The sequence below is a fragment of the Rissa tridactyla genome, chromosome 3 (genome assembly GCF_028500815.1).
Source record: "Rissa tridactyla isolate bRisTri1 chromosome 3, bRisTri1.patW.cur.20221130, whole genome shotgun sequence".
In the NCBI taxonomy this organism is placed as follows: Eukaryota; Metazoa; Chordata; class Aves; order Charadriiformes; family Laridae; genus Rissa; species Rissa tridactyla.
The window spans coordinates 89,045,262-89,071,779 of NC_071468.1; the positions used below are offsets into that span (position 1 = coordinate 89,045,262).

Sequence of the window (26,518 nt, forward strand, 5' to 3'; positions counted from 1 at the left end):
TGGGCGGGCGCAGTTTGAGGGTGAGGCCGCGCCGGCTCCGGAAGGGGAGCGTTGCGGTGGTGGCGGCTGCGGCGGGTGGAGATTGAGCGGTTGTGAGTGGGGCTCTGCTCCCATCGCGAGTGGGCTCGGGTGGGTCCCCGAGGCTCTCAGGCGTGCAGGGAAGGGGCTGCTTGTGGTGGAGGGCCTCTGGGTGACCGCCTCTCCTGCCGGCCCTCACGGCTGTCTGCACCTCAGGCTGCCTGAGGGCGTGGGGTGGGTCGGTGAAGGGCCGGCGTCTGAGTAAAACATCCAGGTGATGCTGCTGGGGGTTTCCCTGTGGCTATCAGGGCTTGAGGAGGGAGGACAGGCTGCTTTTGAGCTCAAAAGTTAATATATGGAGTCGTGGCCACTGGGTGGCTAACATTACAGTGAGAAATGGCCAGCCCTTTGCAATAACTTTATTAGGATCCCTGGGTGCAGCTGACAGAATGGTGGCTTTCCTCACCTAAATCACCTTCTTGGTCTGGTGAAATCTGGTCGAGCCCCACTTATCCGATGCTGTACTGGGCATGTAGGGGCTCCTTCCTGAATTACTCTGGTAGTGGTCCCCCTCGCAGTCCCACCAAGGGTTTTGATGTGAACGGTTTAAGATATCTGCACTTCAAAGTGCAAATTGTGAAACTTACTGACTTGACTTCTCTCACTTGTATCTGTGTTACTTCCTTCTCTAGAAATGGATACTGAAGCCCTTAAGAAATACTCAGCATTGCATCCTAAACCTGCTGGACTCACTCTTCAGTATGGCACTGCCGGATTTCGCACCAAGGCCGAACAGCTTGATCACGTCATGTTCCGCATGGGCTTGCTGGCAGTTCTCAGGTCCAAAGCCGTGGCATCTACTATTGGCATCGTGGTTACAGCATCTCACAATCCTGAAGTAAGAACAACCTTTTCTTTAAAAAGAAAGTAGATGTGATTGGTCTGGTGGAATCAAAAGCTCTTTGTGGTACTGAGAGACCAGATCCTGAAGGCACTTGGACCTGCTTAAAGGGTGTGTTTAGTCTGCTCCCTATAAATATGATCCCGGGCATGTTTGAAGTTACTTTTCTCTCTACACACAAGCGTCATTTTCTCTTGTGGAAATGCTGTAACATAGGAAATTTGTAACGTTGGCAAGCTGCGAGGACTCTTGAGAAGAGATAAACCTTTGAGCAAAATCTGCAAGTTTAAAAAATAAATGCAGCAATTACAAAATTGGCATTTAGACTTTTGCTGCTGTGGAGCATGCCAGGTTATTAGGATCTCCCCTTATAATAGTGAAAAAGTCGGTACTTAATATGCAGGTTACATTACTTTTTTGGGCTCGTTGGAGGTTTAAATAAACAGCTAACTTATTGCTTCCCAGAAATGCTCCATATTTAAAGAAGCAATGCGATTGAACCATATGTCAGCTGTCTTCAAAGAGATTTTATTAAGTTTCCCCCTTTTAGGCTTACTGTATTTTGTTCTTTTTATAAGGAAGATAATGGCGTAAAGCTGGTTGATCCTCTTGGAGAAATGCTGCACCCTTCCTGGGAAGAGTATGCTACACAACTAGCAAATGCAGAGGAGCAAGAATTACAGAAAATAATAACTGAGATCTGCCAAAAAGCAGCAGTGAACCAGCACCAGGATGCTTCAGTTTTTATTGGTAGAGATACCAGGTAATTACAAAATGCTGTGTGTGTGCTGATTTTATGGAAGTGCCAATGCTTTGTTCATGGGTGCTTTTGGAAGTTTAGCCCTCCACAGCCAGATTATGGGGTTTTTGTTTGTCTGGTCTGCTACCTATTAATTTATGATTATAGCAATAAACAAAAGTTTTCCGATGCTTTTCCTATATTAGCTTCCCTGGTAGTTATGAGAACTTCCTAGTGCTGTTTCTGAACAGGATGCTTTACTGGGGGTTTGGCTGTTTTTTCTGTGTGTACTGTGTGACCTCCACGTATGTTCAACAGTTTACTTGTCTTTGCAATTCTCTGGGGTGGTGGCTTTCAAACTTCTTTGTTGGGAGAGGCCTACGATAGAAAAAGGTATGGATTTCTTCATATTGAATCCAAGTCTACTGGCAGGAAGCTTGTAGAGTCTACTTTCACATGTGCTTCCTTCTCAAGTCCATACATAAATGTCTTCTGCAAAGGTTATCAGTTTCATCTATTGTTTTCCAGGCCAAGCAGCGAGAAACTTTCACAGTCAGTAATAGATGGTATCTCCGTTCTAGGTGGTCAGTACCATGGTATGTTAAACTTTTGCAGTTCTAGTCTGATTTCAAGTTTTTATGTAAATGTGACTCTGTTAATGTAGCCCTAAAGCAGTGGCTCAGACATCATTTCCATTTTTGCTTGTAACAGTCTTCTTTCAGAGTAGTTTTCTGGCTTTAATGCAAGGTGGGAGGGTTCGTCTTTTCATAACAGAACTTGAAAAATTTCATATGGGTTTTCTGTACCACATTTGTCTGTTTAGTGTAGAATAGCAAATACTGTACAACCTTTAAGGGGGAATCAATTTACTATTCTATTTCTGAATATTGTGCCTTTTATTTTATGCTAGATTATGGTCTGGTGACAACACCACAGCTACATTACATGGTCTGCTGTCAGAACACCCAAGGGCAGTATGGGAAAGCAACGCTGGAAGGTTACTACGAAAAACTATCCAAAGCTTTTACGGAGCTGATAAAACAGGTGAATACTGGATGTTGTCTTCTTCATGCAAATGTACAAAATGAATGTCTTCTGTTTGTTAGCCTGAAATTTCAAATTCAGCATGCCTCATGGTTTCACTAGGGTATGAGTTCACTTTGCCTCTTCTTCCCTTGTGCTAAGTCTCCCAGCTCTGGAGAGAGTCAGAGGCACCTGAAGATTGACTGTGCCAATGGAATAGGAGCCCTGAAACTATCAGAAATGCAGCCCTACTTTCCAAAGGAGGTGCAAATTCACCTATATAATGATGGAACCAAGGAGAAACTCAATCACTTATGTGGTGCAGATTTTGTGAAAGTTCACCAGAAACCACCTAGAGGTACGTAGTCTGTAATTTTATGTCCTTTTACCTCCTCTCCAGAGCTGAAGGCTCAGAGTCTAGCAGTGACATACCATCTTTGTATGAGCTGAACTCCCTGTTTCTTACTAAGTGACTGCGTGAATCGTTCTGCTTGCGCAATGGAAAAGGAGAATCGTAGGGCTGGGTTTGGCACATCCCTGGTTTTATGTTAGTCTAATTTTTTTGGAGGAGTACAGCATGTCTCTGACTGTCTGAAATACGTTTGACATTCTGGTCTGAGTGTGAAGCTGGTGCAGTCCAAAGATCAGTCAGGACTGGCTTACTGTTATTTACTTTTCTTCCCTTTGTGTTATCAAGAAACATTTACATTGTGGGATGGGATTGCAGACACTTTTCCAGGTTCCTGAGGAAGAGCTGGGATAATTAGCAGCTTGATGCCAGCAGAATGACTGATTAACATAAACCAGTGAGGAAATTATTTCAACCGACCTCACGTAAAGCTCATAAAAGAAAATCCCTGGACTGGGGGAGCAGGCTAGTTTGGATGTTAGATTATTTGAGGCTAAACTGGACTCTCCATTTGACATCTGCAGCTGCACTGCAGCTGCTAGCCGCATCTGAACACTGAAGTACAGTGTTGTTTCCCCTCTTGCTACGCTGTTCGCGTGCTGGAGAAATGCAGAAAGGGGAGCAGCAGAAAGGGGAGCAGCACAGCGGCAGTCCCTGCTGGCGGTGGACGCTTGTGTGTCATCTGGATTGTGGCTTTAAGACCCCTTGATGGTTTCCATGCAGGGATGTGCTCTGAAAAGAAAACGTGGTTTCCTAATCATTCGCTGAAATAAATGATCTGATTTCTCTGAAGTGTTAAGTGGTAACAGCTTCCTGTTTAGAGTCATGGGGAGTCTCAACCTGTTAAATGTTGCAGTTGCCATTACCTCGTGCTTTAGCTTGAGGACCTCAGTGGCAGTGGGATGTATTGTCCTGTGTCCCTGTAGACATGCAGGAGAAGAAACAGGCAAGTTTTGCGGTATAGTTGCCTGTGCTCTGAAGGACGAGGTGTCAGCAGTGTGGGACAGTTTTCCTGTCTGCTTGTGTGTTAAAGTGTTTTTTGCCAAGAAGGAGTTAACAGCGTGCAGTCTGCCCTTTGGAGCTCCCTGCTGAGTTCGGACTCTGAAATCAGCCTAGGGAATGGCCAGCTGCAGTTTGTGGGAAAGGGATTCTGAGGTTAATGTTAACTGTAATGTTAATAAGGCTTATCTTAAAGAAAAGCAAGATGTACCTTAATAAAAGAGCAGTTAATTTTTGTGTGGCATTGCTGTGTCAGGTGGTGGCTGCTTTCCAGCTATTTCTCTATTGGCATTAAGCCTGGAAAATTTTTTGAGGCAGGTACTCTTTGCGTTATATACATTGTTGTATAAATTGAATATCCATCGAACTAAACGTGAGGTATTTTATGGCCAGCAGATCCACTTGTATGTTTTTTGTACAGCTCTGAGAAGTCTTGGTCATGGTTGTTTTGGAGTGGGGCTGGTTTTTCAATGGTAGGATTTATGCACTGCCTCCTGTTGTAGTTGCACTTCAGTGGTGGCTTCGCTGGCATGGGGACACAGGCTTGTCTTGCATTAGGAGAGTGTGTCTCCTGTGCAAAAGGAAGCAAAGGGGAGGTGCAGATGTGTCGAGTGGGAATGGAATAACGTTAAAAAGGCCCAAAATACTTGCTGAAGAAAAACATTTTTGATGCAAGGGAAAAAATAGTTAATTCCCATGTGTCTTGGAGGGTGAAGTACACAGTAGTGTTGTACCAAGAGTGCACAGTGGAGCTGCCACCTGCCAGGAAAGGCAGGTGACATGGCTCTGGAGCCCTCCTCTGCCTGAGTGTGGTTTGCCTCTGTGGCCAGGGCTGCGCAGCGTGCTGCTGCCCCGTGTCCAGCTGAGGTCAGCTGCCACTCGCTGCTTCAGGCTCATGCCCGCGTGTCACCCTGCACACACTGGCTTGCTCTGCGGGGGAAAGTGATTTGGCTCGGTCTGTGGGTGATGTGTGCGACTCAATATGCTCTGTGGTGACTGAGTGGGAGAGAAAAGGGGTGGATGTTCTTCTGCTGCCAGGTTTTTCACTTTGTGCCATAATTGACTTATTTCAGTGCTTATTTCCAAAATTTAGAGATGTGACTACACACATGTTCTGTGACTGATTTTCATAGACATTTGGGGAGAAGACATAGTGTAGTAAATGTTTAGAGAACCTGTGCTTTTTATATCAATATTTATATTTTTGAGATGAATATGCACTTTTCAGTTGCCATTCAATACAGCTTCCCTGTTGCAGTCTCTTAGGAAAAGCAATGTCTATTTCAGACCATTAGTTGTGTGTGTGTGTCTGCCCAGACCTAATTTCCACGTGAGATCTGCACTGGGACTAATTTAAACATTTTTGTGTCTTTTTCTCTCTCTAACTTGCATTTTTAACTCTGTGTGCACTAGGGCTAGACATGAAGCCCAGTGAGAGATGCTGCTCATTTGATGGCGATGCAGATAGAATTGTTTACTACTATAAGGATGCAACTGGCCATTTTCACTTAATCGATGGAGATAAAATAGCAACTTTAATTAGTATCTTCCTTAAAGAACTTCTTGCCAAGGTAACTCTAACGTATGAAATGAATGATGACACTTGAATTTGTAAAGTGTAAAATAGTCTTAAGGAAGCTGTGTTGGTTTGTATGTATGCGGTCTCTCTACATCTACCTAAAGTGAACCCAGTTTAAAAAGAGATCAATCCTGTACCTCACTGGTATGGCTAAAATGGTGTTTTTACAAGGGTATGACTTCCACGCTCCAGATAAAAATCTGAGCACTGATATTTTAACCTGGAACCTTTTCTCAGTGGGAGAGAACTTTTTTCCAGTTTCAGTGTACGAAGTATTGATGTTCCTTTCTCTTTGTTTTGGTATCTTTCATTAATATTTCATTAATTTGGGGTTCAGTGCTTCCCTCAACATTTCTGCGAAGCTTTATGAAGGTTGGGCATTACATTTGCATGAGAACTTGGTCGTGGCAATGGAGGGGTTTGTATGTCACCATTCCAAAACCAGTCTGCCGCAGAGCGTCCTCTCTCCACAGGGGATAAAGAGAAAAAGCTTTTCTTTTTCAGAAGTCCTCCTAGACTTGGTGTCTATGATACTAAACCTAGACAAGGTACCTGTCTTTGCTTTTTTACGCTGTGGCAGAGAAGCTGGCCAGTGAGGAGAACTTGTGCTTGCCACCAGCCTTTGCTTGCTTTGCACTGGAAGCTTTGACTTTACCGCGTGTGTATAAGGCCTCATGTAACGCCGTGTGTCTGGCCAGTGCACTGAGCTTGCTGAATGTGGAAGAGGGGTTTGGAAAGCCTACAGCTTGGAGAGCTGCTTCAAGCCAGCCACAAAAAAAAAAGATACGCAAAAACTTGAACAGAATTCCTGTTGTCTTAACCGTATAGAAGTTCTCTGTGAGCTGGTGCCTTCCTCCGATGCCCAGGACTTTTAAGTGTCTGTAGGAGAACGTATGTTTAATTATTCCGATTATCCTACCATTTACCCTACTCGTCTGGCTGTGTGCCTATCGGGTAGTAAAGCGCTTTTTGCTTCTTGGTTTGCTCAGGTGGGACAGGCCTTAAAGATGGCAGTGGTACAAACAGCATATGCCAATGGGAGTTCGACACACTACCTCGAGGAAACACTGAAGGTATTCTCCATATTTTTCCTGGTATTTTTCTGTAAATGTTCTTTACTGCAAGCTTGTTTACTTTTAAAATAAATGCTACTGTAATAAGATTGCTAGGAAAACTTAAACTAGGCTAAAATAAATGACTCTTTCAAAGCTGCAGCAGCGACTTGGTGGTAAAAAGGAAACGCAAGCGAGCAAAGCTGAAAAAGTTCTAGTCAGCCTTTACTAGTTTAAAAAAAAAAAAAGTTTGGCAAAAGCTAAACAAAATCCCTTGTTACTTCTGGAACAAGTTGTGGACTTCATGGCTTTGCAATGAAGTGAGTCGGTAAAGGCTCCTTGGTGCTTTGACACTGGCTGTTTCATTTTCTGCAACAGGCTAAATGTTGTTCAATATGGAAATTGAGCTAAGGTATTACTTCAGTTTGGATAGAAATCTGGTGTGTTCCCTGAAATCATAAAATACATTGTACTTTTCTTGGTTTGGGGTTTTGCTTATTTATTTAAAAAATAAAAATAAAAAAAATCAGCTTTTATTTCCACTTGAATAAATGAAATTTTTTTAATTGGATCTGCAGAAATAGCAGGTAATTTTAGCTCTGGGGCATCAGTAGTTGTGAAATGGTGGTTAGTTTGTAACAGTTTACCCAGGGTGCTGCTCGGCTCCTGGCACTTTACCCGCAGTTCCCATCTACGGAGGAGAGTCTCTGACACCATTGATGTTCTCTGCGTATCCTTGGGCTGCAGGTACCTGTGCACTGTGTCAAAACAGGGGTGAAGCACTTGCATCACAAGGCCCAGGAGTTTGATGTTGGTGTTTATTTTGAGGCAAACGGACATGGTACGGTAAGTATAAGCACGTAATGTGTAACATCAGCCAATATGTACAACATTTTAGTTGAATTAGATGGAGAAGGATGTCTTTCACTTCCTGTTTACATTTATAAACAGGACTTTTCTCTCCTTGTTTGAGAACAGACTTTTTTCCACTTACTTTTTTTATTGTAGCATTGTCACCAAATCCTGTGTTTTATATGGGGATGGGAATTCATGGTAGAAAACATTAATGACAGTTATTTGGTCTTAAATGCTAAAAGCTTTTTCCTCATTGCAGCACATACCGTGATGAGGGCTGATCTTGACAAACTTGTCTTGTTATTCTAGGTATTATTTAGTAAAGCTGCTGAAACTAAAGTAAGACAACTGGCAAAAGAGGAGAAAGATGATGAAAAAAGAGAAGCAGCGAAGGTGCTTGAAAACATGATTGACCTGATTAATCAGGTAAAAACTGTGAGAAGCAAATCACTATGTTGACAGTCACGGGGCTAACCCTGTTTGTGAGTACCTGTCAGGCTGCTGGGGGGGGCCCAAGAAGAAAAGAGCAGGAACAGCCTTCTTTAGAGAGATTTAATACTTTCTCCTGAGCGGATGCAGAATGCTTTTATCTGGTGCAGCCTTTATGCTTCAGGACCCAAAGAAGGGGTGGGACTTGTTCACGATTCAACAGCAAGTAACCTTTCATGTGATGTTTTTCACTAACTTAGGGGGTACGGGAGGATGGGGGTGATCCAGTGCCCATGTCCACACAACACTGGGACTCCCCATCTTAGCACAGACGTTATTCCTCTGGGGTAGTGCCAAATAGTCCTTCAGAGACCAGCTTTAAGCAGCTTTGTTCTGCACCTCAGCACAAAGGTGAGGGGAGGACTAGCACTTGCCCTTGGCAGAGCTGTTACAAGTATCTGCTGTTCTTACCCCAGGGTCAGTATGATAAGGAGTTAAAAACAAAACAACAGCACCCCACCAACAAACCACCCATCCTCAGCTACCCCGAGTGAGGCACGTCAGCCTGGCTGCGTTTTCACTCTCTTCCGCTGATCAAATCATGCCTTCGTTTCTTCAGTGTTGACTGCTCCAGTGTTTCTTCCCTTCCTGTTGACAGACAGTCGGCGATGCTGTCTCAGACATGTTGGTAATTGAAGCAATCCTGGCTTTGAAAGGTCTGACAGTGCAACAGTGGGATGCCCTCTACACCGATCTTCCCAATCGGCTGCTCAAAGTTCAGGTGAGTTACACACCACTCATGCTCAGGTCACTTGGGCCCCTGCTGTGAGCACCTCTTGCCCGCATAAATTTAGATAAGCTTTATTTCAAAGCTGAAACAGCCCATTAAAGGGCAGAAGTAGGCCAAACAACCAACCCAGAGGAGGGACCAGAATTTCACTTGGACTAAAATAAAAATATGACTTATAAAATTGATGCAATAATAGCCAACTATGTTAAATGGAAAAACCTGACCAAAACTGTACAAATTTTAACTTAGAATTTCTTTCTTACCTTTCAATGTACAAAAATCCTATTTTTCTAAGGTCTCTGCCTGCTGGGCAACTGGATTTTTCTTGCTGCGTATAGCTTGAATTTTGTATGAACTGAATGTTCAAACTCTTATGTCTTTATCTTCAGTACTCAAAGAGCTCGAGCAGAACAGCCTCCTGTGTGGTGGCATTCTGTTCAACACAGCAAGGGAACTCTGGGCTCCAAATTTACCAGAAGAGAAAGTTTAAGCTGTCTGATCTACTGGGAGGAGAAGTTGCGGGTTCAGTTCAGAGGCTGCCCAAGGAGGCATGTTCAGAACTGACTCTTTTTCCAAGCTGAGTCCCCCCCCAGGACTCGGCTAATCCATGCTGAGCTATAGCTGAGCAGAGATCCCAAAGTGTTGGAGTTAAGCAGGGAACTCCCAAATTCAGCTCTTCCTCAGAACCTGAAGTTCTGTCTTATCTGTGACCTTTTCCGTTCTGCTCTTATCATACAACTCCAGCGCACAAATAAACTGGCTGTTTCTGATGCCGCAGGTTGCAGACAGGAGAGTTATTGACACAACGGATGCAGAACGGCGGGCGGTTACACCTCCAGGACTGCAGGAGAAAATTGATGCGCTTGTAAAGGAGTACAAATTGTCACGAGCATTTGTCCGTCCATCGGGAACAGAAGATGTAGTCAGAATATACGCTGAAGCAGACACACAGGTCAGAGCTTAAACACTTCATGTATGAAGTAGATTTGTTTATGTTAAACCATCTTCTGCGTAGCATTGGGTGATGGAGGGAGAAGGATGTTTACATACTCGTCACGTCATCACATTTAACACGTGCTAACTTTGGAGAAAACCTGAGTGATCACAAAAAGTCTCTTTGGATTTTCTTTTATTTATAAAGGTGATGTTTGCTGTTCTCAATGTTTATCTTTAAAAGTTAAATGTTTATAAAGGCAGATACGACACCAGATGACTTTGAAAGGAAAAATCAGCCTTTTCTGAGAAGTCATGGTCAAGAAAAAAGTTACCAAAGCAGCCCGTAACTGCATGATTTCATAAGAGGCAAAATAAAAAAACCCAACACTTTGTCTGCTGTTAAGAATTAGTCCACAGGTGAACTTAAAGTTGACAGCAAAAGCAGTGCTCCTGCTCTTCCCCCTTCACGTGCACCTCCCTGCTTCTTCCTGCCAGCATGACCACAGTGGCAGAAGACACCTCAGGATGACAGAGCGGGGAGCACAACATTTGCAGGAAAACGCTTGCCTCTTACTATTGCGTATTTGCTCTAACCTTCTCATGCTGACACCAAGTAACTGACTTTTGAAACATTCCACAGGAGAACGCGGATGCCCTCGCCCACGAAGTGAGCCTGGCTGTTTACCACCTCGCTGGTGGAAAAGGAGCACCGCCCCAGCCTATGTAACAACTGATACAAACTACAGTTAAAGTTCATAACTTGACTTATTTTTTTTTAACATTACTTTCTTTACCATTTGCTAATATGGACATACCCAGCCCTTCCTGAGAATAGCAAAGGTTAATCAGAACTGAGCAGAATATTGTTCTGCTTATTCTTTACCTCTGTTAACAACTTACCTCTTAATGAGATGCTCTTGCTGCTGAATTACACTCCCCCCTCCCTCTGTGAGTTTGTCTGACTTCTGAAGCTGAAGTGACTTAGAGGTGACTCACGTCTCAACAGACAGCAGCCTGATCATGCCCAGAAGAAATTCTGCCCCCCACCCAGCGTGTTTCATAGGTTACTGTCACGTTGTGCCTGAAGTCCAGCTCCCCCCATCTTCGGCGCGCTTGCGGTAGCTGCGTGTGACTCGAGCTCTGTTGTGCCTGTGCTCGCAGGAGCTGAGGAAACATCATCCTCCCTTCCCACAGAATCCGGTCGTCTGTGGGCAAACAGCCTAAGGCAGAGGTGGGCACTGGTCTTGACATTCACTTCACCTCGGTTCAAGGGGGAAACGAAATAACAAAAGAGCGTTTGCAAGTAAAAACATATGATTGCAATAATATTAATCATTAGATACTTTTATGAAATTAAAGTCTTGCTTAGAAAGCAATTTGCTGTAATAATCTTTATAATCGCTTTTAAGAGGGAAAGGCCAGAGACAAGCTTGTCTTCTGTGGCCCTTGCACTACTCCCCAGCAGTGCACAGGGGCAGGGTAATGGGATGCAATGTTATAAATACATAAATACCCTCCTCCGCATATTTCAGTTCAGGGTATCTACCTCTGACAAGTGTGTCTTTCATTGTATGAACTCCTGGCATAATGACATTTTCCAGATTGCTAAATAAGCACAAGTTCCAATGGATCAAAAAAAAAAAAAAAAGGACAAAAATAAACTGGAACCAAATTGAAAAAATGTGCACCTTGTATTTTTTTTAGGATTTTTTTAAAGACAGAACTCAAGACAACAAAACATATACTGTAAATAGTAGGCACCATAATCAATATGAGCCACCAATATTTAAACTCGATCCAGGCCACATCCAGAACTTTTCTCTTATTTACAAATATTTAACTTAAATACAACATTAAGTATTTCATTACATACAAAGTAAGAAAAGAATACTATACAACTGGGAAAGATACAGTATTTCATTTAAATAGTTACACTACATATAAGCTGAATAGTACCGGTTTGGTTCATGTTTTTATGACACCTTCAAGAAAATCCTTCTCAACCATTTCTTCTATCTTTTGTCTTGCTTTGCTGGAGAAGGTCTTGAGGGTCTCCATTTTTATGTCCTTACTTGGAAAACAGTTGGGGTAAAGGACAGGGCTCCCTGAGTGTCCCACACATCTGCTTGTGACTTTGCTGTTAAAAACTTGGCTGAGTACATTGAAGAAAGGCAAAAGCTGCTCGATGCTGCGAACGGTGTAGATGGTTAAAAGCAAGTGGCCAGGTTCCCAACTTAGTGTTTTCCCTGAGCTGTCCTCCTCTGGGTTTTTCTGTAAATACAGAGAAATGGGAAATAATACAGGTTAAAACCAGAAAAAGCACAGATAAAAATAAAATGAGTAACGCCCAATAAAGTATTTTTCCGTGCTCCAAAAATATCTGTGTTATCACCTAATGCTGGAGTGCAGCTTTCAAAGCAGATCTCCTGCTCCTCCCCACACAGCAGGCTTTGTGGCAGTGGTGGCTGGGAGCGTGCAGGCTGGCAGCCGGTCCTCGGCCTGACACCAAGGGGGTGTCAGGTGGGCGTTCGAGTCCCCCCGCCTCAGCCCAGGGCTGCCCCAGAGCAAGGCAGCCCCTGCCCCTGGCACCTGTCGTGCCGCCCTGCGGAGCCGTTTCCTGATGTGGCATCCCGCTGGTGACATAAGGAGCCCAAGCTGGTGACAGCCAGTATTGCTGCTGCTCGGGTAAGCTGTGTGCTGCCTCGGCTGCTCTCCAAAGCAGGCCGGTCTCTGATAGCACTCATACTTCGTCCTAATTGCCAGCATTAGTGACAATAAACCCCAAAGGAAGTTAAAATAGAAATGAAGCATTTCCACTTTGAAGCTAGAGTTCAGAGTTTTCAGGAACAGCAAAAGCAGTGCTGTTTTAATACCAGAAATAACACACACGGAGACTCTGAGGAAACACTTGAAGTTGTCCTCAAAGGAAAATGGTTCGGTTACTTATTGCATCTTCTCAGAAGACCTGGGTTACGCACTTTCCATTCCATGGGGGGAATTTCGAGGAAGAGAATTTCAGGAACCCCACCAGTGAAGGCAGCAGTCACACGCCCGACGCTCACAGGCAGCATCAGGACACTGCTGGAACCCCAGTTAGGGTTGCCTTAAATATCTGCATACTGAAGTACCGGGGCGCTAACATCCGGCTACTCCCATGGTAAATCTTCACTCATTTCCTTTTTTTTTTCCTTTGGGTCAAAAAAAAAAAATAAAATTCAAATCTAGATAACAAGGTACTATCACCACTAGAAACACCTTGTTTGGGCTGTTACTGACAAACCAGTGTGGAGCAGTTCTGCCGTGAAGCAGAGTTCCAGCAATACTGGTTTTTATTCTGTTGAAGGAGAAAAGCAGCACAAAAGCCACATCAGGCAGAGCCACCTCCTGATCACCTCCTGCCAGGCGGGTGTCCGAGAGCCCTGCAGGCTGCAGAGCTCCTGAAGGGCAGGGTTTGTAACGAAAGGAGAAGGAAGGGGAAAGCACAGCAGTGGGAGCAGAGCGCAAGGTAAGGATCACTGACTGCACGGCCTTGGAGCAAACAGATTTTCTTCAAGAGATGATACTTCAGTAAATACAGTTTTTGCCTTTTAAATGAAGCAACTGTCTTGCAATTCAGGAGCCTACATGACATCCGTTTCACAAAAACCAACGCAGTTAAAATTAAATATGAGCAGATTTAGTATTTTAATCTGGTGGTTTGGCTCCCTGTCACAGGGGATTACCATTCCAGACCTACAATTCTTAAGAAAAGAAAGGCTCATCATGAAGTAAAACAAAGCGAGGACTGCATTCCAACACAGAGTTGTTGATGCCTCCTACTTTTAACAAAGCTACCAGCTTTTAAAGTTTCTCCTTTACAAACTTCACACTGGATTCACAGAGGAGAGGCTGTTGCGTCCTGGGTTCTCCGCCGTGCTCAGCATTACGCCGTGGCGAGTGCGGGCAGCCCCAGCAGCACGGGTCAGCCTCACACAGCAGCCAACCAAACGGGGAGCACGTGCAAACCCCCCCTTCTTGTTCTGAGCAATGAAATACAACCCGTCCAAGCCATTTCCTCACAGCAGCACCCGCTAAGCAAACACCACTAATTCCTCAGGTACTTAAAACGGCAGTTGATTTGACAGAGACCGATTAGGGATTGTGTGTTTCATACCTGCCGTTTGGCAAAAGTTGTTTTATTATGCAACATAATTCTTCTTAGAACTAACTTTTTGTAATCTATTTCATGTAGGAAACTAATTTAAAAATAAACTTGAAGTTATCTACAAAAATAACGGCCCTCCTGATTCCTTCCCTTCAAAAACATCTCAACTTTGTTCTCTAACACGGCTGATGTCTCTCAGTTCTTACTGAAAGCTAAATACTGCCCAGGGCCTTGAGGTGATGGTATTATTATGGCGAGCTTGTTTCACAACTCAAGCATCAAAGGCCACCCTCACCTGATGCTTGGCCATCTCCATTCCCTCCAAAACCACCGTCTTAAAGTCCTCCTGTTTGTCCTGTGGAAGGAAAGAGGAGAACTTTCAGACTGCATTTCATATATCAAAATAATACTTTGCCATGAAGGCCGTGCAGTTGCTTGGTTGGATGCTGTGCTTCAGCTAGAGAAATCACCGTCCCCAAGAAGTCCATGGTCCAGCGAGGACAGAGTCTGGAGCTAGTGTGGCCAAGGCACCAGTAGACAATAACAGCACTGCCCGTTTGTTCTGTTTATCGCCAGTAGTGCCAAAGGAGGTTTTTAAACCCATTTCCTTCAGACAAGAGAGCCTGAGCAACACCATACTACATGAAACTGAGCATTAGTCACAGTGCCCTGAAGGACAATTAAGATCCACTGGAACATTTTGCTCAGAAACAGTTATTTTCTAAGAAAACCCCACAGCTATATGCAACAGTAGTCTCCTCTGCGCAAAGAAGAAATGGCCTGGAAGTCTGTATTCATCACCTCATGTTTCTCTCATCATCATGCCCCCTGCTACAGTTCACAGTGTGCAACTGCTGCTGTGACTAGGGGGTTCCAGAAATCCCAGCAAGTTTTCCACATTCTTGAAGCATACTGTGGAAGTCCTGACTTCAGACATCTACCTCAACATACTGTACTTACCAGCATGTGTATATTATACATCATATATAAATTATAATTCACACAGAGAGATTATCTGGAGTGTGACAACTTTCTAACAGGTGTCAAACACTACACTGAACATCAGAGTTAGAGGCTATGCCTGATTAGCAGTCAGTTAAAACTGATTATTCCTTTATACACGCGAGAAGAGAAATTTAGTCTCATCTTCATGGTTCAAAAACAATAAACGGAAGACTGCAGACGTGCTTCAGGTACCTGTTTTATCCCCTATAGTTGGGAGCCTTGCTTGAATAGCTCAGATCTGCCTGCGACTAAGTTATCCCTAAATTGTATGTAGCCAATTGCACGTCAGCAGTAGTTTCCTTACTCAGTGAAAACATTCACTGGAGATTGTAAATGCGGTAGCTACAGTAAGCTGCCGGTGCTACAGCCCTGACAATGCCATCTATTTGGAAGGAAACCCAAGAATGACACTTCAAAGTTTCCTCCCATATGGCTTCGAGCTTCCTCTTCCTGTTTCCCTGGCCCACCCAGCAACCTTTCCCAGGGAGGTGCCTGCCCAGGGGGGGCTCTGCCCTCACAGCAGGACCAGCAAAAGTACCCCACAACAATTTTCTTACTTTGTGGCAGCAGAAGGGAACTCTCTGGGACAGGGCTTGGCCGGCTTCCATCAGTTTCATTAGCGGATCAGGCCTCCACCCCACCCAAACTAGGGGTTTAACATACCTCACCCACCAAACGAATGACAACCCTAATTCTGCTCCTGCTCTACAAACCAGGCAACCAAGATTTCCCCAGAACTGTTTCTACTGCTCTCTGCCGCCTTCTGTTCATTGTAACTGCTTCAGGGAAGAAACCCAGCCCTCCTGGGCTCTGCTGTCTCAAAATTCTTGGTTCTATCATTTTTAGGAACGCAACAGTTTTCTAAATATTTAAACGTGATTATTATTAACAAATGCTAAAATAATGTTAGACATAAAATTATGTTAAAATAAGTTAGACACTGAAGCATATTTTACTTTTTACTCAAATAATACTTTTAATAGAAAACACTAAAGTCCCTGGCCATAGTCTTTTTTTGACCATCGCAGGTTTGGGGTTTTTTGTTTGCTTGGTTTATTTTTTTTTTCTTTTTTTTGGTGTTTGATTACTCCAGTGGCAATCTCCCACACCAGCTAAACTCCTTCCCATTCTTCATTGTCCAAAAACCCACCAAATAGTCAAACCAAAAACAGTGCTGTAAGTCACTGTATATGAAAATTATTAATGACAAGCAAAAGTGGAAGAAAGTGACATACCTTTGCTTTTTTTCGCAGCAGTTTTGCTAGACGCACCACATATGGTTTGAATTCCCTCTGATGCGTACCCTGCCTTCGTACTTCCAAGCCTGAATCATCTGATGCTTCTGGAATAAAAGCCCAACGATACCTATCACGAGATAACATAAGCAGACGTTATCTTTACTGAACAAGCAGGCTTTTCTGCTAGATCCAAGAATATGAGTGGATGAGGAAATCTAGTTAAGTATCAAAGAAAGAGGAGGGGAAAAAAAAAAAAACCCACAACGCACACAAAAAACCCCAGGAGTCTTTTACAAGAAAGAATAGGAAAGGCACATTCTGGAAAGCAGGAGGCAACATGGCTGAGAAGGCAGCATTTTCCTTTTGCTTTAGAGCTTCTTGAAGTACTTCAGGATGCCAAGAGTAAGATAAGGCAGAGAAGCTAAGAACAACAGTAGTATTCACACCTTCACTCTGTGCAAGGGAAATGAAAGCAATTCTGAATTATAAAATATGGAAGTTACTTAGAACACTCTGCTGCACGTTTGCAATGCTTACTATAACACACAAAATGTTCTCAATACACCACGTTGGTAAGAGAAACTCATTTATTTCACCTATTCATAGGCCAATGAGACCAACCAGACCACTCCTCCCTCCCGACCTTGCTGCACTGCAAAGACTGGCTACTTGCATTATAAACTATACAGGAAATCAAAGTTTCTGTCCTTAAAACTCCAAGCCAAGCCTCCATGAGAATACCAGAAAGGACAGCATGATTCAGCATGACTATTGTCCTTCCGGAAATGCAGAGTAATGACCTAAATAAAACTGGACCGGCTAATAAAGGGGGTTAGAACAGCTTGGAGAACTGAATAAGTTATGAGCCAAACCCCCAGAAAACAAAATAAGTTAATGAACCTTCATTATTAGCAATAGATTTAGAAATACAACAGGGCACAAACTGACACAGTGTGTGCAAGTTCCTCCACCCTCTAGCCCACACGAGCGTCTTTTAAATAACAGGATAATTAGAGGTGACCAAGTGTCTACAGAGCTGTGTCAGGGCAGCAGCTCTCAAATGGACACCACTGTGCAGTGTAAAGGTAGAGACGAGGGACTTTCTTTTGTCCTTGGTGGCCTCCCATTTCTAGGGTCTTCAGCAAATGCCATTTTTGCATTCTTTTCTTCCAACAGAACAGGACTGCAGAGGCACTGAAGAAGCAGTCTGCACACATGAACACTACTGACCAAGAAAAAAAAAAACACCCCATGGAGTCCCCTTCACAAGCAGGTTTGTTGCAACATCTTCCAGTCAGATCACGCAGGAGTAATTTAAGTGAGTCATGCTGAGGCGATGTAAAGTCCTCATCTCATGCATTAGTCACTGAGACATGTGGGTGTATTTTGGGTTCTTAGACATTACCGCAACTAAATACTTTAAAAATGAAATACTTGAATAAATCACTATTATGGATTAGCTCACAAGTGTGGAGAATCTCTTGCCACAGGCTAAATCAAACCAGCTTGAACTCATTTGGTGTGTAGCATCATTTGCTCTGGGGGCCACTCTGACACTGGGAGGGAATGAACTCTGGACTGCCCTGGGTGAAGGCCAGAAAAGGAAAAGGAAATAGGAAACCAAAGATTTTTATACACTAGAATTTTACCAAGAGGCATGGTTAAACATCCAAAAACTTCAATGACAGCGTCTTCTACTCACATCTGAAACTGAGGAAGGTTTTCAGATGGTAAAGCTAGGGCCAAGTCCAGAAATTTGCAAGCAGACAAGTACAGGTTCAACCATCTCTGGCTATTGTAGGACGTGGAGAAACCATTGCCACCTGTGTACGTCGTCTCCAGACCAGCAACAGATGGGCCAGAAGTTCTAAAATAAATTATAACAGGCAGATGAGTCATAACAGCCTTCTGCCACTATGGGAACATCATCTTTCTTACTTGCCTTTACAGACACACACAACTTAATCCTGAATCCATAAATTCAACCAGAATATTGGAAGCCTGTGCCATGGGTGGAGTTTTGTATATGTGTGTGTGTATATATATATATATGATAAAATGTTAATATATAATAAATATGTTACGCTGTATCTCATTCCTATCAGACATCCAAATTAAGAGAAAGTTTAGATTGCCAGTCATGTTGATAGTACTTTATTTTAGGGACAAATTCTTCAAAAGAATAAAGAGAATCTAGAAAAAAGCAAAGAACAAGACTCGGGCAAATAACTCCCCCTGTTCTTTTGAGACATCTGCCTCTACTGCTAGCATTGACTGAAATTGGATCATACTGTGCAGAAGGTAGATGGGACAGAAATAGACAACAAAACAGGAAAAATTATCTGCCTCATCTTTATGTCTAACACTAGAAGAAACCACATTTTTATTTAAACAAAAAAAGTGCATCAGTCTTATTCTAAATATACATATGACACAGATAAGCTATAAAGTCATGTCATGCATATTTTATTTGCAGAAGCAATGTCATTTCAGCCAGGAAGACACTGTAAGAACATACTTGTTCTTAGTAATTTACTTTAGTTGTTTATGAGCAATCTGACAGTGAGATTTTCTTTGTTGTTTTGCCCTGAACAGTATGTTCCTGGTACTGCAGTCAGCCTGAACTACTCTTTACTTGTCCTTTTCATTTAAGCGTGACAATTCTTTCCAAGACAAATTATTCTACAGAATATCTCAACTGCCCATCAGCATGACAGGAGACTGCTATCAAGTTAAACAAGTGGGAAGTTCATAAGTTTACCTGGAAATGTCTTCATCAGCAGTGAGCTCCTGTTCCATCAGTAAAAATACTTGTACCTGAAGATCAAATGCTACATTTTAATACCATTTTTTAACAGACTGTGACTCAGGAAAATGCTGTAGGGAAGCCTGAGTAATAAGCCTTAGAAGAACTGTTGTTTGGAGCTTTATTTCCATTCCTGGATGATAAAATAACCCACTCAAGTATGACTGGAAGCTGGCACCCTGAAACTCTTTCATCCCTTATATATAGGCTGAGTAGCACAGGGGCTGTATATGAAACATATGACTCTCATGGCCAGGAAACCTCTCAGAGGCTAATCCCCTCCACTACTTAGAGAGAGAGCCAAGCAGAGAGCAAGACCTAAAGGCACTGAGAATAAAGAATCACATAAAGGAGCAGTCAAACTCAGGTGTGAATTCCCAGAGATGAGATAGTTCTCTGCACTGAACGTAGTTCCAGGACTGCAGTAACTTGCATAAAGGCCGAGGACAGCACAGGAAGCAGAGGGCCACACTGCTCCCAGCTCTTAGCAGATCTTACAGAGTAGAATGGGATTCCTAATATTTATAGTATTGACAGCATACTGGTTTTGGCTGGCATAGAGTTAAATTTATTCATAGTGACTTGTATGGGGCTATGTTTTGGATTTGGTCTGAAAATAGTGTGGATAACACACTGATGCTTTGGTTATCGCTGAGCAGTGCTTACACAGCATCAAGGCCTTTCTGCTCCTCAGACCACTCTTGTAGCAAGTAGACTGGGAGTGCACAAGAAGTCGGAGGGGACACAGCTGCAAAAGCTGACCTCAACTGACCAGAGGGATATCCCAGACCATATGACATCATGCTCAGCAATAAAAGCTGGGGGGGGTGGAGAATGGCAGGGGCTGCCATCGCCCAGGGAGTGGATGGGTTGGTTGGTAGTACACAATTGTTGTCTTTTGTATCACGTGTTTTTCCTGGGGTTTATTTTCCTCTCTTTTTTCAAATGATTAAACTGTCTTTATCTCAACCCACAAGTTTTCTCACTTCTTTTCCAATTCTTCCTCCGCATCTCACTGCAGGAGAGAACGAGCGAGCAGCTGCATGGTGCTTAGTTGCCAGCCGAGGTTAAAGCATGACAGACAGGCTCAAAATTAAGTGCATCTATTGCTAAAACTATGCACTTGATCCTTAAAATACTTTATATAACTTTTCTCCTTTTATTGCTTAGATCTGTGGCTAACTAAGGGCTAGGTTAGGAGCCAACAGATAAAAAAAAATAAATAAAAATCATAGTAGCGACTTTGATTTGCTATCTGTGTTAGCCAGCCCCTTAGGAACTACTTGGCTAACAGGCTAAATGGACCACAGGATACATCAGCCTCTCTCCTTCATTCCCATTACCAAAGCTGAAACCTGTGTGTGAAACAGCCAACAGTGGAGACTCTGCTCATAGCAGCTCTGAAAACAGATGTTTATCTTGTCTTGTTATGCAGTGCAAAATAAGAGAAAGAAGAAATTCAGGTCAAGCCTTGTACAAATCTCTTTCCAAAATTTCACCTACAATGTGATCTGAAGCATGACTATCAACTGCCAATACAACATAGATTCTGACTCCTTCTTTATGTGGCTTCTCATCCGCATTGCTGGAGGAAGAGGGACGAATGACCAGGAAAGTAGAAACAGGGAACAAAGAACAGGACAGGAGTGGGAACAGCAGAGAGTGTATACGTATGTAGGCAGAAATTAAAGTAGGAGTCAGGAGGAAACAATGAGGGTAAATGCAAATTTAATTCAGGAGACATCTGAACAGCATAAATAGCATAAGGCAACAGATGTTCTATTTGGTTGCAAAAAGCAGACATCAGAGCTATGAAAATAAGTCAGCTTACAGTTTGTGTGTCCATTGTACATTTACATGCACATTATCCAGAAGAGATTTTCTTAAAACCATTGAAAAATGAGGTTGTGTCTCAAATTTGCACCCGTCTCCCAAATCATGAATGCTAACTGCAACTCACCAGTTCAGTGATCATGGTAGGCCAAAGCGAGGTAAGGTGCTGCGGAGACATTCTTAAAAGCAATACTCTGAAAAACAGGAACACTTGGGAATGAAGGGTGGGCACCTGCGGCAAACGGAGACTTTCTACCAGCCTTTCTGAAACAAAAAGCCAAGAAGGTTTCCTCAGTTCAGAGTAATTCCAACTAGCATTTTCTCCTCTCTTCATTTCCTCTCAATTTTTACTTTTTTTTTTTTTCCTTCACCTCCCCCCCACTGTCTGTCATGTTACTGTTTTAGGACTTTGCTACAGTTTTATTCTGTCAACATAGGAGATAACCACTTTCACCAAGCAACCAACAAAAGTGAGAAACCTCAAAACAGTGCAGTTACATGTTTTTGTTAAAGCTTTTCACACAAATGCAATATTGCATCTGGGAGTTTTACTCACCCTATGCAGAGTTTACCCATTCCAAAAAGAGGGGTTAACAGATTCCAAATAATACAAGAACAGCCCAAACAGCTAGGATATATATTATTAAAAGGCTGCATCATCATAGTACATGTGATATTACACAGGAACAATATGCTCTTACTTAACCATAATTGCCTTTAAGTATTCAAAACAGAGTGAGATTTTTCAGTCAAACCAACACATGCACTTTGCAATTCAGACCAGTAAAGCCACCTGATGTCTTGAACATAGTAAACCCAGCTACTGACTTACTGTGGAAAAAAAACCCAAAACTTCAGAAAATAAATCCTGGAACAAATGAAACAAAGACGATGCCAATCAACTTTCCATATAGAGGAAGAGACCAAAGTGTCCAACTTGGTAACGCTAAAAGACAACATATCTAGAAGAAGCTGCCATAATTATTTGCATCATCTTTGATTAAAACCAAGCAGCTCCCATTCTCAATCACGTCATGTAAAAGGTCACTGGAAGAGACCTTTAAAGGCCATCTAGTCCAACCCTCCCCTTCAATGAGCAGGGACATCTTCAATTTGATCAGGTTGCTCAGAGCCCCTTCCAACCTCACTTTGACCTTTTCCAGAGGCATCTACCACCCCCCTGGGAAACCTGTTCCAGTGTTTCACCACCCTCATTGTACAAAATTTCTTCCTGATATCTAGTCTAAATCTACCCTCTTTTAGTTCAAAATCATTACCCCTTGTCCTATCGCAACAGACACTGCTAAAAAGCCTTTCTCCATCTTTCTTATAAACCCCCTTTAAGTACTGAAAGGCCACAATAAGGTCTCCCTGGAGCCTTCTCTTCTCCAGGCTGAAGAACCCCAATTCTCTCAGTCTGTCCTCAAAAGAGAGGTGCTCCAACCCCCTCATAATTTTTGTGGCCCTGCTCTCAACCCACTCCAACAGGTTCATGTCTTTCCTGTGCTAAGGACTCCAGAGATGGACGCAGTACCCCACGTGGGGTCTTGCTGGAGCAGAGTAGAGGGGCAGAATCACCTCCCTCGACCTTCTGGTCGTGCTTGTTTAGATGCAGCCCAGGATATGGTTTGCTTTCTGGGCTGTGAACGTACATTCATAGAATACCAGGTTGGAAGAGACCTCCAGGATCCAACCTTTCTTGGCAAAAGCATGGTCTAGACAGGATGTCCCAGGACGCTGTCCAGCTGAATTTTAAATTAAATGATATATTTTTACTTACCTTGTATGTCTGGAAGGTATTTCTGGTATTGGTCTATCTCACTACTAAAAATTGCGAAAGCCAGTCTCTTCAGGAGCATAGCGCGCTGTTCCAACTCTACATCTCTATTAGCAAACAGATTGAGTGAACTGCTCTGAGCCACAGCCACCCGTGCTGAAAGAGAAAATGGGTAAGTGCAGAGACAAACTTCAGATTTCCCTTCTGTTTGACTTTAAGGTACAAATAACTCTTACTTTCATTGCATTACTGTAGCTCAAAAGGAGCCATTAAGAAGATGCACGTTTTGCAATTCGTATTTTTAACCGCAGTGATTTAAAACAAATTTCGAAAAAACACTCATAAGTATAAGCAATTGTGTCTGAGTTTGGGAGCTTTTGAGAGGGAGTTTAGCTTTTTTTTTTATTTTATATTTTAAAAAAAACACAATTGGCAGGTATAGATGGTCAGTAGTTTGGAATGTGCAGAATCAATTTTCCCTTAAGCAGAGTTAGTGTCAGACTTCAGAAAAAAAACCCCAAACCACCACCCAACGCTCCCTCACAGACACTCGCTCTGCTTAATCAACTTTGCCATGTAGGCAAAATTCACTGTAGGCCAGCATGGCCTCAAGTTCTCTCATTTCAAGTGATCTTGTTTATAGATCTCCAGAAACAGGTATTTGAAGAAAACACAAAAACCACTGAATAATTCAAACAGGTTGGAATAAAGGCTCAATAAACGTTTTCTTCAAGATACTTATTTTCCCCTTTTTAATGTTTGCCATGGAGAAAAGGCACTACTACATCAATAAATACAAATACTTACTCATCAAATCTCTGAATGTGGTTTTGTCATGTGTCATCAAATTATCCATAATAGCTCTCCAACTAGAAGAGGAACGTTGTACACACATCAGAAATGCAAGAAAAAAGCAGGAATTTACAGGAATATTTACAGAGCTTTTACTGCTCTTAACTAATTCAGGCTCATGTTTGCTAAGGCTTCCAATCCAAGCTCTCTGCTGCAAAGGTACCATTTACTTGGCGCAATTTGAGCTGAGACTGTAAAATATTAGCCTCTTTTTCCTCATAGAAATTAAAAAAATATCATCTTGAAATTGGAAGAAGAAAACAGACTTGTGCATACAAATATACCTTCGGTAAAAGAATTTCACACTTCATGGGGTAATCCAAAACACAGAACATCCCTCTATTTCTCCCAACAGAGATCTGTTGGGAAATTTTGGTCCACATTACACATCCTCTTGTGTAATGGTATATATAAAATTTGTAACAGCCATTGATATAAGCAGAAAAATTAAAATCTTACTGGTTAACACAAGAAGCATCCATCTGGAAGAAACTGGAATCCATAAAGAGGTCAAAGGCTTCCTTTTTCCATGCTCTCCTTGTATACTGATACCCACTAAGACTGCTTAATAACTGAACACAGGCTCGATAGCTGGATGCATTGTGAGCACTAAACAAAAAGAAGTCAACATGAAACAACTTTGAATTGTTGCTTTATAGAAACTTTGATAGATATCTAATCCTTATCATGCCTGTTTCAACTTAAGTGTCACACATCAAATTTGAACTGGCTGTAGAGATCTACGTAAATTCAATAAATTGTAAAGATACCTGTGATTACGGAGGTAGGGAACAACATAGTGCATAATATTTACAAGCAAGGGAATAACCCTCTCTTTCTCATCACTGTAGAAAACCATATCCAAGAGATGAGCCAAAACCTAGAAAAGGAGAGGAAGATATGTTATCATGCACTCCCAAATTGCTTTTTATCTACTACTCAGCTTTTTTTTTTTTTTAATAACGTCCTTACTGAATGTTCAAGTTTATGATAGAAGTGACTGAATTTCAGGTACTATACAAAACCCATAGTATAACCATCCCATCATTTTTAAAACAAACACAGAAGTGTAAGCTTCTGGGCAAAGCATTCTACAGAATAAGCTACAAACAAAAAAAAAAATTCGAAGACCAATTGCAATTTTCAGCAGTAAATAACACATACCACTATTAACGCACAAAATTTGCCACCAAAAAAGTTCCCTATGCTACACATCTGAAAGGCCATGCTTTACCTTTCCCCCATCTCACTGAATCTTTATAACTGTTTTGGTAACAAAGTTTTATATATTGTTACATGATAGGAACCAGAATCCATTTGCATCAGATTCTTTCCACAAACTTCTAGCCCAAAGCTTTACACAACATAAAAGGTTACTATAAGACAGCATTTATTACATCTGAGGAGACATTTACCTCAGAAAGTAAGGTCAACGCATGGACACTATAAACAGATGGAGTTATGTTTGAAGTTTCCATCGCTGGAGACAACATATCTAAATGAAGATAATAATAAAAAAATGTCCAAAGTTAGTTTTCTTAAGCCATTATTTACCTCACAAGCATATTTTAATAGCATGTATTATGAAGATGTACAGACTTTACCAGATACACTGTGTAATGCCTGAACAATACTGAAGCATTTTGAATGTATTCAACTATAGTAAGGCTATCCTCTTTGTTCATTTTAGCTTGATAATTAATGCTTTATTTAAAATAAAGATAAAAATGAAGCTACCTTCAACATCTGACTCTAAGTTGTTTCCATCAACCATAATCTTGGGGGAAGGCTTAACCTCTAAGTTTCGTCTTAGCCAAGTAGTCTGTTCCAAGGAAGAACCAGCAATCGCCCCAATGGCATCCACTATCTTGTGTGTTACATCCTGGTAGGAAAAAAAATCGAAACCACCACCATTTCAAGAACTTTGTGCAGAAGGGCTGTATTGGTTGTCGGAACATGGGTTTTTATAGAAAAACTATATAACTAACTAAACATAGAACTGTTTTCAAATCACTACTGTTCAATGTTATCAGTGATTAATAACTCCACAGAAAATGAGATCTTTTTCAACAGATTGTAAATAGTACTAAGTAGAAGATACTAAAGATTCATTTCAGGCTTCAGAACTGATGTATCAGATAATTCTAGTACATTTGAGAAAGGGTTTGAAGTTAACAGAATGAAAACCTGTAGATGTTCAGTACATCCTTCTGTGAGAAAAAGGGACCAAAATGTTTATGTAAGAGTCCTTCCTACCACATATACTGATGCACTGGTTTTATGAGAAATTTAACTATCTCAGACAAAACCAATACAACCAACTACAGTTGTAAACATGCACGATTTTCAAATGAATAAAGGAATATCTTTAGGACATCTGTTCTTCCATCAAACTTAGATTGAAATTGGTCATCACTCCTTGGGGCGGTAGAAAAGGGAAAGCACACAAGTGTAATTTCCTTTGGAAAACTACACTAAATAAAACACTCAACTTACAAGTAATAAATATTTTAATTTTTTAGCACTTATCGCTTAAAAATACTTTTACAGAAAATCCTTTGAATACATCACTGTCATTTATATGACTCTCTCAAATTATGCATTTATTGTTCAATATTTTCAAAAGAGACATACATACCACAAATTTCTTACCTGGAGATCTCTTTGGTCTTTTTTATTCTCCAGGCTTGGGTTTTTCATAATAAACTCATTAAGAACACTGAAAAAAACCCACAGAGGTAGATCTGGATTTTATTCAGTAATTTTAAAAGTTAGGACAAACCTGAAGAAATTTACGTGCACAATACTTAATTTTGTAAACCTTCAGTTGTTGCTACTTCTAGATATTCTAGAAAACATCCTTTCAAGTTTCTTACGTTAATTTTGATCATAACATAATAGTTTATCAAGAATATGTTTGTCTAGACTACACACAAATATCTTTAGAGAAAATTTACTAGGGAAGATAAATTCCAGAAATTCAAGAAAATGGTCCTTGAAGCTTTATAAAGAAAACATATTCAACATTTTATTCCTAACACTCAACAACAGCTTTCATGCTGGGAATGAATCCTTTCTAGTAGGCTGCAAATCTACACACACCTAAGAAATAGTCATTAAAGTCATTTTCTAA

The 26,518-nt window shown here is 41.8% G+C and overlaps 2 protein-coding genes across 11 annotated transcripts in view; one reads left to right on the plus strand and one right to left on the minus strand.

Annotated features, from left to right (window-relative positions):
• Window positions 1–2: 2 nt before the first annotated feature.
• On the plus strand, window positions 3–11,304 carry PGM3 (phosphoglucomutase 3). 4 transcript variants are annotated; one of them, XM_054195419.1, is made up of 14 exons: window positions 3–92; window positions 711–916; window positions 1,498–1,682; window positions 2,187–2,254; window positions 2,569–2,702; window positions 2,844–3,039; window positions 5,503–5,660; window positions 6,142–6,216; window positions 6,658–6,741; window positions 7,468–7,566; window positions 7,885–8,001; window positions 8,663–8,785; window positions 9,573–9,746; window positions 10,371–11,304. In XM_054195419.1, the coding sequence occupies exons 2-14, from the start codon at window positions 713–715 to the stop codon at window positions 10,455–10,457; spliced, it is 1,704 nt and encodes a 567-aa protein (XP_054051394.1). In that variant the 5' UTR covers window positions 3–92; window positions 711–712; the 3' UTR covers window positions 10,458–11,304. The 4 variants fall into 4 exon arrangements, with proteins under 4 accessions (XP_054051394.1, XP_054051393.1, XP_054051392.1 ...); XM_054195418.1 differs by having other exon boundaries at window positions 9–129; XM_054195417.1 differs by lacking the exon at window positions 3–92 and adding an exon at window positions 158–292.
• A 98-nt stretch (window positions 11,305–11,402) lies between these two features.
• The window catches only part of DOP1A (DOP1 leucine zipper like protein A), a 68,089-nt gene continuing 52,973 nt past the window's right edge, over window positions 11,403–26,518 (minus strand). For 3 of the 7 annotated variants that reach the window (XM_054195410.1, XM_054195411.1, XM_054195413.1), the window contains 13 exons: window positions 26,038–26,104; window positions 25,123–25,267; window positions 24,801–24,880; window positions 24,156–24,265; window positions 23,845–23,994; window positions 23,341–23,402; window positions 22,537–22,689; window positions 20,884–21,020; window positions 18,879–18,934; window positions 17,820–17,984; window positions 16,115–16,244; window positions 14,170–14,229; window positions 11,403–12,001 (listed from right to left, as the gene is read on the minus strand). In XM_054195410.1, the coding sequence (XP_054051385.1) occupies window positions 11,696–12,001; window positions 14,170–14,229; window positions 16,115–16,244; window positions 17,820–17,984; window positions 18,879–18,934; window positions 20,884–21,020; window positions 22,537–22,689; window positions 23,341–23,402; window positions 23,845–23,994; window positions 24,156–24,265; window positions 24,801–24,880; window positions 25,123–25,267; window positions 26,038–26,104 (1,621 nt within the window). In that variant the 3' untranslated portion in view covers window positions 11,403–11,695. Of the gene's footprint in view, window positions 12,002–14,169; window positions 14,230–16,114; window positions 16,245–17,819; window positions 17,985–18,878; window positions 18,935–20,883; window positions 21,021–22,536; window positions 22,690–23,340; window positions 23,403–23,844; window positions 23,995–24,155; window positions 24,266–24,800; window positions 24,881–25,122; window positions 25,268–26,037; window positions 26,105–26,518 lie in introns of those variants that run through there. The other 4 variants (XM_054195414.1, XM_054195415.1, XR_008465448.1 and 1 more) reach the window with 3 other exon arrangements.

What these genes read in the sequence shown, in the direction of transcription:
- PGM3 (XM_054195419.1), top strand. Translation starts at nt 713, where the DNA reads ATGGATACTGAAGCCCTTAAGAAATACTCAGCATTGCATCCTAAACCT. An exon ending in ATCGGCTGCTCAAAGTTCAG is followed by an intron (nt 8,786 to 9,572) that starts GTGAGTTACACA and finishes CTGATGCCGCAG; the next exon opens with GTTGCAGACAGGAGAGTTAT. An exon ending in ACGCTGAAGCAGACACACAG is followed by an intron (nt 9,747 to 10,370) that starts GTCAGAGCTTAA and finishes AACATTCCACAG; the next exon opens with GAGAACGCGGATGCCCTCGC.